Raw genomic sequence first — 12,209 nt, 5'->3', positions numbered from 1 at the left:
GATCTGATTCAGAGTCTGACTGTCCGGCTTCTGCAGAGAGGCCGCTGCTTCCATGGGTGGCATTGCTGGCGGGGGATGGGCTTCAATACTCTTCTAAAGAAAAGGGACTGTCGGGCTTTGCACAGCTTTTGTTTTCCTCCCCCTGGAATGGATTTAGCTGGGTTAAAACTAAAAGTTCAGTTGTTTGATTCATATAAAATCTACTTACAGCTTCTCCAGTTCCTGCAGTCCATAGAAGGAGCCGTTCCTCACTGCGGTGATCTTATTGTTGCTGAGGATCCTGCGAAAAGAAAACAGAGCGGCTTAGTAAATCTGAAGAGGAACTAAACAACCGTTCAAAAGATTGACACTCTATGCGACCCTTTCCATTCACACTTGTGCGACTTCAAAACTGTGCGATTTCCATTGCGACTTCACAGTGCGACTTTAATGTGACCTTGGATGAGTGTGGCTTTGCCTTTAACCAATGTGATTGTTTGTTCTCTACAAAGTCGCATGCAATTCGCATGTATATCATGCAGGTGTGACTTTCATGCGACATTTGGGGGTTTACACTGAAGTCTATGGCCATCAAATCGCATGAAAGTCACACCAAAAAGTGCAAGAACCACTTTAGAGTCACTTCAAGATGCACAGATATGAACGGTACACATTGGGGAACACGGGGAGCGATTTGACATGCCATTTTGGGGTCCAAAGTGGCATGACAAGTCGCACAAGTGTGAATGGGACCTCACATTCCTATTGAAGTGCATGTACTGCAGGTAATTCCATTATTAAAGGAGAATTCTAAATAATATTACTAGGAATCCATTTACACTTGTGCGACTTCAAAACTGTGCGATTTCCATTGCGACTTTGATGTGACCTTAGGTGAGTGTGACTTTGTCTTTAACCAATGTGATTGTTTGTTCTCTACAAAGTCGCATGCAATTTGCATGTATATCATGCAGGTGTGACTTTCATGCGACATTGGGGGGTTTACACTGAAGTCTATGGCCCTCAATTCGCATGAAAGCCAGACCAAAGAAGTCCAGGAACTACTTTAGAGTCGCTTTAGGATGCACAGATTTGAACGGTACACGTTGGGAAATGTGGGAAGTGAACTTGTCATGGCGCTTTGAGGTCCAAAGTGGCATGACAAGTCGCACAAGTGTGAATGGGACCTCACATTCCTATTGAAGTGCATGCGATTCCGCTATTAACCACTTCTGGACCGAGCCTATTTCTGACACTTGTTATTTACAAGTTAAAATCAGTATTTTTAGATAGAAAATGACTTCCAAATATTACTAGGAATCCATTTACACTTGTGCGACTTCAAAATTGTGCAATTTCCAGTGCCACTCTGATGCGACCTTGGATGAGTGTGGCTTTGTCTTTAACCAATGGGATTGTTTGTGCTTTACAAAGTTGCATACAATTTGCATGCATATCATGCAGGTGTGACTTTTGAGGGTTTACACTGAAGTCTATGGCCCTCAAATTGCATAAAAGTCAGACCAAAGAAGTCCAGGAACTACTTTAGAGTCGCTTTAGGATGCACAGATATGAATGATACACATTGGGGAACATGGGGAGCGACTTGTCATGGCGCTTTGGGGTCCAAAGTGGCATGACAAGTCGCAAAAGTGTGAATGGGACCTCACACTCCTATTGAAGTGCATGTACTGCATGCGATTCCGCTATTAAAGGAGAATTCTAGATAATATTACTAGTAATCCATTCACACTTCAAAATTGTGCGATTTCCAGCCCGACTTTGAGGCGACCTTGGGTGAGTGTGACTTTGTCTTTAACCGATGTGATTGTTTCTGCTCTACAAAGTTGCATGTAATTTGCATGTATATCATGCAGATGTGATTTTAATGCGACTTTTGAGGGTTTACATATAAGTCTATGGCCCTCAAGTCACATGAAAGTCAGACCAATGAAGTCCAGGAACTACTTTAGAGTCGCTTTAAGTTGCACAGATATGAACGGTACACATTAGGAAACATGGGGAGCGACTTGTCATGGCGCTTTGGGGTATGGCACAGGTGGCCGTTCGTACAGAGCGCATGCGCCGATGACGTCATGACGTCATCGGCTGCATGCACTGTAAATATCTCCTAAACGGTGCAAGTTTAGGAGATATTTACAGCACCTATAGGTCGGTCTTATTATAGGCTTGTAGAAAAAATAAACTGGGGTAAGCGACCCGATGAATGCTATAAATGGGAAACTAGTGATGGACGTGGAACTCCTCCGAGCTAGCAGCTGATTTAGATAGTGTCCCCACGTATCACAATATTAAAAGCAAGTATAAATCAGCGCTACACTCTAAATGAGGGGGGCCACTCGTTCTACCTACAACCGATGATCTCAAAGCATGTGGATAACATTAATTACATAGTGAATAAATGTGTAGGTGTGTGGGTGGATGACTAATCAAGAATATGCAAAATGAGAAAAGAATATTAATAGTAGAAAAAAATCTTCAAAAAATCATCAAATTATGAACAATCTACTGAATCCAAACCTGAGTGATCATAAACAAACACAAGTGACCAGCAATAAAAAACAATTGATATGTGAATAGTAACTACTCATATAAATGATGAACATCAATAAACAATATAAAATACAGTAAAACCTTGGTTTGAGAGTAACTTGGTTTGAGAGCGCTTTGCAAGACAAGCAAAATTTTTTTAAAAATTTTTGACTTGATATACAAGCGATGTCTTGATATACAAGTAGCTTCATGTCACAACTTGGTATAAAAGAGAAGAGAGGCGCCTCTAAGTGTAGCAATATGGTTACATTTAATGAAGGTTCAATATTTAGCAGCTCACATGGTTGATGATTAAAACAGGCACATCTAAGTATGCAGGCATCCAGGGTAAAGCTTTCCACATAGACCATCCTCCGCACTGCCATCTTCATCACACCCTTCCCCGAGCGATTCAAAGTCTCGCTTTCAGATCACTCTACTGCAGAGTAGTCTTCCCAATCACAATTGCAGGCTGACATCGGTGAGAGCCGGTGGTTCAGAAGAAGCTCTATGTGGACAGCTTTACCCCGGATGCCGGCATACTTAGATGTGCCTCTTTAATCATCAACCATGCGAGTTGCTAAATGTTGTACCTTCATTAAATGTCCCCATATTGCTACACTTAGAGGCGCCTCTCTTCTCTTTTATACTCTGTAGCTCTTGCTGGATTTTGCTTCTAATCCCCTTGTGGAGGCGTCATTTGTGAATGGACATTTTATGGTTACACAACCTATCACATTGCTATAATCTTTGTATATGGACTATAAACTGAAGGACTTATAATTAAATAGTTGTGGAACGAATCATCTGAGTTTCCATTATTTCTTATGGGGAAATTTGCTTTGATATAAGAGTGCTTTGGATTACAAGCATGTTACCGGAACGAATTATGCTCGCAATCCAAGGTTTTACTGTAGTGCAAATGGCGGTATAAGGTGATATGAACAATTCAAAAACAGTGCAGACGTGCATAAATAATCCACAAATAACTCTTAGATTAATAATAGTCCAATAAAAATTAATTCATAAAGTGCAAGGTGCCAATAAATATGTGGTGATATCTTCCAGTGTGATATTAAAAGGTGAAATTTGCTTTCAAACACATCAAATCAAAGTAATGCCCCATACACACGTGCAGATTATCTGCAGACTTTTGTCTGCAGATTTACCTTTTCTATGTAGTGCAAGGGCCTGCCGGATTGCATACAAATTGAAAGTGTTTAGGTTTGACCTCATATTATATGGTTTTGGTAATTCTACAGACAAAAGTCTGCAGATAATCTGCACGTGTGTATGGGGCATGAGTGTGTCTCGGTGAGCTCGCAATCCCACACCGAGTGCAGTGGCCGCTCACCTCCACAACACTCAAAAAGAGTGTTAAAGCGGAGTTCCACCCTGGATTTTTTTTTTTTTTTTTTTAATACCCCCGGGACAGTCAGGGCTAGTGCATTCCACAATGGCTAGCCTCTGATCTGTCCCGGGTTGCACTTACCTGTTAGGACAAATACTTACCTTGCAAACGTCTTGTCCAGCGCTGCCATCTCAGATGTGGGCAGCTTGAAGGCAGCGCGTCCTCTTCGGCGTCTTCTTCCGCCTTCTTTGGTCCCACGATGCTCTGCGCCGGCCCCGACGTCACTTCCGGGTCGCGCGCGTCATCCCTCTACAGCTTCTGGGCATGCCCAGAAGCTGTTTAGAAGGGGATGACGCGCGCGACCCGGAACTGACGTCGGGGCCGGTGCAGGCGCAATGATTCCTGGGAGCGATGACGTTCAGCTCCCAGGAATCATTGCAGAGCCAGGAAGTGACGACGGGCCGCGGCCGAGGAAGGAGGAAGAAGGAAGTAAGGTGAGTATTTTTTCTTCGCTACGAGGTAAGTAAAAAAAAAAAAAATATGCGATTATCCATTTCTTTTTCAGGTGACCCGGAGCGAGAAGATGGAGGTAAGTATAAAAATAGGGTGGAACTCCACTTTAAGTATAAATCTCCAGGCTCCTCACAATCTTCTGACGTGTATATATTATCCTCCAGCTGTTATGGGTTAAGTGATTTCAAATCGGTCCACATAAGTATCTCCCTGTGTCTAGTGCTTAAGGCCCCTTTCACACATACGGTCCGTTCAGTTCATCAGTTCAGTCACGTCAAATGTATCAGTTTTTCATCCATTTTTCATCAGTTTTTCATCCGTTTTTCGTCAGTTGTCATCAGTTTTTCATCCGTTTTTCGTCAGTTGTTATCCGTTTTTCATCCGTTTTTCATCAGTTGTTATCCGTTTTTCATCCGTTTTTCATCCGTTGTCATCAGTTGACATCAGTTATTCATCCGTTGTCATCCGTTGTCATCAGTTGACATCAGTTTTTCATCCGTTGTCATCCGTTTTTCGTCCGATCCGTTTTTTTGACGGATGAAAAATAGGGCATTCATCCGTTCAAAAAAACGGACATTGATGGAAGTGGATGAAAACGGATGTTAACTGATGATCATCAGTTGTCATCCGTTTTTACATAGAGATGCATTGATGTCCGTTTTTCATCCGTCAACGGATGGATGAAAAACGGACAAACGGACAGCATGTGTGAAAGGGGCCTAAACAAGAGAGGCTCTCATGGTGCAGTACATAGGGTATACTTTATTAATAACAAAGTTACAGACTACTCACAAAGAAGCAGATCAAAGCGTGCAGACAATCTCCAATGTAGCCGCCGATGCGGTGAGATCCGAAGCTTCCGGTCTCGGCCGAAGACCGGAAGTGACGTCAATACGGCTTATCCCTGACGCGTTGCGCTACGAACACCCGTAGCTTTCTCAAAGGGGGAAAAGGCCTTATTATAGGCTTACTTAAAGGTTAAAGTATTTAAAGTGGGTTTACAACCAAGTCAAAGTACCGATGTAAATACACGGCAGGCGGTCCGGAAGTGGTTAACATATTGCCACCAGTCACTGTCCCTGATCACCACACCAGTCATGTGATGATGCTGTTCTGCACTGGTGACAGTATGTAAAAAAATTTTAAAAAAATTGTGAAAAAAAAAATTTTGTTTTGATTTCTTTATTTTCCCAAATTGGAACAAAAAATAATGACAACTTCAAAAAACTGGCCATGCCTCTTACTAAACACCTCGGACTGTCTACTTTCCAAGAAGGGGTCATTTGGGGGATATTTGTACCGTTCTCGTGTTTCCGGTGTCGTGTCGGATAATGCCTCCCGTCGGATAGTGCATCCGACGGACTGACGTCACTCTAGCTGACTGCTCAGATCAGCTGTGCTGGCGGTGATGACACTGACATGCACAGGTGACGACACTGACATCCGACGGTAGATAGAGAGCGGAGGAGGGGAGAGAATCTATTGTCAGATTCTGCCTCGCTCTCTGCACATCTATCGGGACGGAACGGATTACAGTGCAGTGTATTCTTATGTGAGAAATGGCGGAATATTGTCTGATAGAGAACACAAACACAGCTCTTATCGGGACTGTGTTTGTGTTCTCTATCAGACAATATTCCGCCATTTCTCACATAAGAATACACTGCACTGTAATCCGTTCCGTCCCGATAGATGTGCAGAGAGCGAGGCAGAATCTGACAATAGATTCTCTCCCCTCCTCCGCTCTCTATGGGCGCGCAGATCACGACGATTCTTCTCGCAGCCTTCCGTTGAAGAGTGCATCCGATGGACTGCGCATGCGTCAACCCCAGCTAATGACGTCAACCCCAGCTGAGCGGAGCAGTCAGCTGGAGTGACGTCATTTACCACGCATGCGCAGTCCATCGGATGCACTATCCGACACGACACCGGACCTCAAGAAATGAGATCAGTGCATCAGGAATGATCAATTTTCAGATACAGTATCTGACAAAAGAGAGTACACCCCTCACATTTCTGTAAATATTTTATTCTATCTTTTCATGTGACACTGAAGAAATTACACTTTGCTACAATGTAAAGTAGTGAGTGTACAGCTTGTATAACAGTGTAAATTTACTGTCCCCTCAAAATAACTCAACACACAGCCATATGTACTTTCCAGAAATATACCGTCCTCGCAGTTTCGAGCCCTAAGAAATGAGATCAGTGTATCAGGATTTAAACAGGGATGCACCTGAGCTCAGTTCTGAGGGTCATGGCAAAGGGTGTGAATACTTATATACATGGGGTTTTTTATTTTTAATAAATTTGCAAATATTTCAAACAAACTTCTTTCACGTTGTCATTATGGGGGATTGTTTGTAGAATTTTAAAGAAAATAATGGTTTTAATTTGTTTTGGAACAAAGCTGTAACATAACAAAATGTGGAAAAAGTGAAGCGCTGTGAATACTTTCCGAATGCCGTGTATATCATTTTTTTTGGTTTTTGTTTACACAAATACAGCTTTCTTTTGGTGGTATTCGATCACCACTGGGTTTTTTTTTTGCAATATAAATTAAAGCTGTGGTATACTCCGCTTTTTAACTTACCTACAGATAAACCTATAATGCAGCCTATAATAAGGCTTACCTGTAGGTAAAATTAATATTATTATTATTATTATACAGGATTTATATAGCGCCAAAAGTTTGCGCAGCGCTTTACAATGTGAGGGAAGACAATACAATTCAATACAGGAGGAATTAGAGGGCCTGGCTCGTTAGAGCTTACAATCTAGAATCTCCTAAACCTGCACGGTTTAGGAGATATTCACCCTGCATGCAGCCCTTGACACCAGCGGCACATGTGCTCTGAAGGTCCGGCGGATGTGCGGTAGTCAGGGGCATAACTAGAACCTTCAGGGCCCTGGTGCAAGAAACCATGAAAGGCCCCCCAGACCCCTGGCCAGGGCCCTTCCCTTCAAGTCTTTGGCTTGTCCCACTGATCCTGGGGCCCTTTACTCTCATTGCGGGGCCCTTTATTAAGGGACCCTTTCACAAGTTCTGCAGTGGGCCCCCTTCCTGCCATCTTGGGGCCTCCCCACGGTGGTGGAAAGTGTGACCTTTGTGATTCTGGAAGTTCACCCACTGGTGTCAGTAGTTTTTATTTTTTGGTATTTTAATTGTATTATTTTTTATCATTTTATTATTTTTTTTTTTTTTTACAATGTCACTGACTATGACTCTGTCCATTCAGAAAAGGAAGGAGCTGGTAAATTACATATTTACTGACCCCAGAACACAAGTGAACTGGATAGGAGGAGTGGCGGGGGGCAGCATACAGAGGAACCAATCTCCTCCATTTTCCTCCTGCAGCTACATGCTGCCCCCTCCGCCCCTCCTATCCAGGTGTACAGGGGAACCACACAGGCCCTGGAGCATGGGGCCCAGGTGCAATTGCAACCCCTGCAACCCCTGTAGTTACGTCCCCTGGCGGGAGTGACGTCTTTGGTGGGAGTGACGAACCCGGAAGAGGCGCCGAGGGAAGATGTCAGCTGCCTCCGGCCACCGAGTCAGGGCTTCGTTCTAAGGTAAGTATTTAATAATGTGCTAGTATGCGATGCATACTAGCTCATTATGCCTTTGTCCTGCAGGGTTTTTTTTTTTTTTCTTTAAAAAACACTGAAAATTTTGGAATAGGGGCCGTAACATAACAAAATGTGGAGAAAATGAAGCGCTGTGAATACTTTCTGCTGTATAGAAGAGTATGAAGATAAACCGTTGTATCCCTGCGGTCACTTAGGAAGGATAAAGCAACATAATAGCGAGTCCACGGCTTTCCTTTCTGTGTTTTATCCTAATTGGGGTTAGCATCAATGTCTCACCACAAAAATGTCATTGCTTCCTGCCTCAAGCCATGACCAAGGGAGCAATCCTGGCACAATGCCCCCCCCCCCCCCCAAGAGCTTACTATTAAATTCTAGTGAGCACCACAATGAGTCCCATCCCCCCCTTCCCTTCCTATCAGTATCTGTGACGGTGTCATGTTTTGCACACAGCGTTGGTTTGGGGAAAGGGATGAGTTGGGTTCCAGATGGACAATCAATGAGCGTCTATTACAGGAAGTAGCACTCAAGGTGGGTGGAGTCACACAAGTGCCGCCACTTATCCGACTTCCTGCCATCACAATGCTGGGTCAGGGGTCCCGGAACATTCGGCTGGAGCTGAAGGATGGAATTCAGGAGGGTGAAAACCTTTAAAAATAACAGTGGAAAAAAAACAAAAAACAATGGAGGCCACCAAAGCCAGGAGAGAAAGTCAACCCATGTGATCCGCCGACCCTCATAAACAGAACATACAACGGGTCAAAAATACAAAAATCTACAAATATACGTCAGCTAAAGAGGGGATAAACTGTAAAAAAAAAAAAAAAAGAAATGCAGGCAGGTGGGCGCCTAAAAAGAATCAAGACTTAGGGGCAGTGCCGGGACAAGGTCATCTATGGCCCAGGGCGACCATAGCAAACTGCGCCCCCCCCCAGGATGTATGAGCATAACGTGTCAGCAAAAATCCCCCCACAAAAACACTGAGCACTAATCTGCATTCTTACCCCCTAAGCATAAATTCCCTCTCCTCCCAGTACAAATCCATCCCCCACCCTGCTGAAAACCCCCCCTTTCAACGCACACATTTCCAGCCCCCCCCCCCCCAAAAAAAAACACTGAGCATATATCTGCGTGCTTACTCCCTAACCATAAATTCCCCCTCCTCCCAGTACAAATCCACCCCCCATCCTGCTGAAAACCCTCCTCTCAGCGCACACAATTCCAACCCCCCCCCAAAAAAACACTGAGCATATATCTGCGTGCTTACTCCCTAAGCATAAATTCCCTCTCCTCCCAGTACAAATCCACCCCCCATCCTGCTGAAAATCCCCCTCTCAGCGCACACATTTCCAACCCCCCCCCCACATGCTGGTTGTTAAGGAGCAGCACCCACTGGCGTCCTTAACAACCAGTAAACAACATAGTTGTTAAGGAGTGGGTGGCTGCCGGCGTCCATAACCACTTGCCAACCAGCCGCCACCTGTATAGAGCGGCATGTTCCCTGCGAATCGCCGTACCTGTACGGTGGTCCGCTGGAGTGATCCTGGGTGCGCCCGCGCGCGTCCACTCGCCTGCGGGGAAGCCGATCCACGGGGCCAACGGCCGCGATTACCATCGGGCACCCGTGATTGCTCACCGTGAAGAGAGAACGGCGGACAGCTGCTGTAAACACAGCAGACCGCTGTTCTCTCAGATATCAACACAGAGGCCCTGTGTTCCTTCTATTTAGGAACACGGGTCTCTGTGTTGATTCCACAAGCCCATCCCCCACACAGTTAGAAAACACCCCCTAGGTACACATTTAACCCTTTGCACATGAGAGTCTTACCCTATAACCCACTGGTGGATTTCTGTCGGAATCAGTTTGATTGGTGTTTAGTTAAATCCTCCTTATAAATAAGTGGAAATCTGGATGACCAGTTTGTGTTCTAACGCACAGCGGTGTGATAATACATTATCCCCTGAAGAAGCCGAATTTGTTGGTGAAACATGTTGGGATTGTCAGCCTAGAAGTTTCATCAACTTTGGAACATGTTGACCAGTCTCCAGAATTCCATGTTGGAGTGATTTTAATAATGTCTTGTCCTAATAACTATTTTTAATGAATTGAATAAAATATGTGTAATTTTTAATTAATTCTCCAGTTATTGGCACCTAAAAAATCCCAGCTCCTACGGGAGCATCTCTCTTTGTGTTTTATCACATCGACATACGGAGTCACTTGACATTACAAAGTCAATCACAATTAGTGGACGGTCCGCAGTAGTCGCATGTGAAAGCATAGGCAGCACTTTAAGCAGCCACCTTCCTCCCGGGGTGATTTGTACTCATAGGACTGGGTTCTCTGTAGGCACCTCCTCCATAGGTACACCTCTCCCCTGGACCCTTATGGGGAATATCCTCACTCTTGGCTTGGTATAAAAAGCCATTTGCAATCCACTCTAGACCTCACCTCCCTAAGGGCCAGGAAATCTACAGCCGGCTCCCCTGGGTGCAGGTCTACTCCTCCCCAGGCTCCAGCCCTGTACAGGGCCTCCACATGCTGATTACATCTGTGCTGGTGTGGGGTGCCCCAACTGGACTAGGGCTCCTCCCAACCTGGCTTATAACTGGGGCACTGACTCACCCATGACATCACTGCAAGAGGGCTCTGACTAAAAGGGGCCTAACACCTGATGACACTGTTTGCTGTAACCAGACACTAGTCTGGAACAGAGCCACCTAGTGGCAGACTAGCTAACTGCAATGGCCTACATGGGCGTTTGTCCCTTGGCGCATACTGCCCTAAACTGCAGTATCACTCGGTGCACCGCCCAGTCCCAGGAGCTTTCATAGGCAGCCTACAGGAGGGCTGGATTATCAATCTGTGCCTTCCAGGTGCCCGCACCAAAATGCCAGGATCTCACGCCTCGCCGATAAACGCCCCATGTGCACGACGCCCAGGTCTCTCATTTTTAAAAAATTTAAAGGGTCAGTTATATTCGATGCCAATCAGCCTACCAGTCTTTTTTAGTATTATGGGGGGAAACCAAAACCAATCCTGGAGTAGACATGGTCCTTGGCGAATATGGAGTCCAGGGTGCCCAGCGCAGCAATGCGAGCGCCCCAACCGCACCCAACCGCGCTCTACATACCATTCATGTCATAATGAACACTTTACTTGCTGCAGACGATCAATAATGCCGCAAGCAGATGAGCTGGGAGTGTTGGCGCGGGAGAGTTCTCCTCCATCTCCACTCCACAATGTTTCCTGGAGGAGGCAGAAGCCAGCAGCCGGTTGAAGAGCCCCGGCCATTCATGCACAAGTTCATTAAAGCTTTTTTAATGAGCAATTAGTGCTTGCTGACGGGGACACAAGCTAATGGGGTCAAGACACTCATCTACTTCTCTGTCTTCATGTGTTGGCTCTCTGACTGCCCCGGGCACATTCCTCTTCCTAACCCGTTGTGTGCCGGATAGAGATGCCCGTCCGGGGCTCCACCAGATGAAGGCGGTAATAATCGCACATTATCCGGATAATGAAACTTCTCCTCTACTAAAATATTCCTTCATACAACTTGGTGTGATCTCAGGGGTCACTCATAGCAACCATACTGAACCAGACCTGAATAATGAAGTCCGGTCATACCGGCCTCCCCTCTGTAGTCACAGGGCCACCTTGAATGTTCACTGGGCCCTAGGCAAACATTTTCTTGCCCCGCTTAACCCCCCCCCCACCTCCGGCAGTTTTGCTCTGCCCCCCAACATCCCAAAAAACAAATAATACCCCCCCATCATTAAATAGGACCCCCTCCCCCATACTACCCCCATCATTACACAGGGCCCCTCCCCAATACTACCCCCATCATTACACGGTACCCCCTCCCCCATACTACACCCATAATTACACAGGACCCCCTCCCCATCATTACACAAGACCCCTCCCCCATACTACTCCCATTATTACACAGTACCCCTCCCCCATACTATACCCATCATTACACAGGACCCCCTCCCCCATCATTACACAAGACCCCTCCCCCATACTACTCCCATCATTACACTGGACCCCTCCCCCATACTACCCCCATCATTACACATACCCCAATCATTACACAGGACCCCTCCCCCATACTACCCCCATCATTGCCCATACCCCCATCATTACACAGGAAACCCTCCCCCATACTACCCCTATCATTACACAAGAAACCCTCCCCCATACTACCCCCATCATTACACAGGA

The 12,209-nt window shown here is 45.6% G+C and overlaps 1 protein-coding gene across 1 annotated transcript in view; it reads right to left on the bottom strand.

Annotated features, from left to right (window-relative positions):
- Positions 1-12,209, bottom strand: part of ADGRA2 (adhesion G protein-coupled receptor A2) — a 342,184-nt gene that overhangs the window by 200,323 nt on the left and 129,652 nt on the right. The window contains exon 2 of the mRNA XM_082255622.1: positions 209-280. Within this exon, the coding sequence (XP_082111748.1) occupies positions 209-280 (72 nt within the window). The remainder of the gene's footprint in view (positions 1-208; positions 281-12,209) is intronic.

The sequence above is a fragment of the Pelophylax lessonae genome (genome assembly GCF_965119305.1).
Source record: "Pelophylax lessonae genome assembly, chromosome: 4".
NCBI lineage: Eukaryota > Metazoa > Chordata > Amphibia > Anura > Ranidae > Pelophylax > Pelophylax lessonae.
The sequence above is the reverse complement of the archived record's forward strand: the minus strand, read 5'-3'. Positions and strand labels throughout refer to the sequence as shown.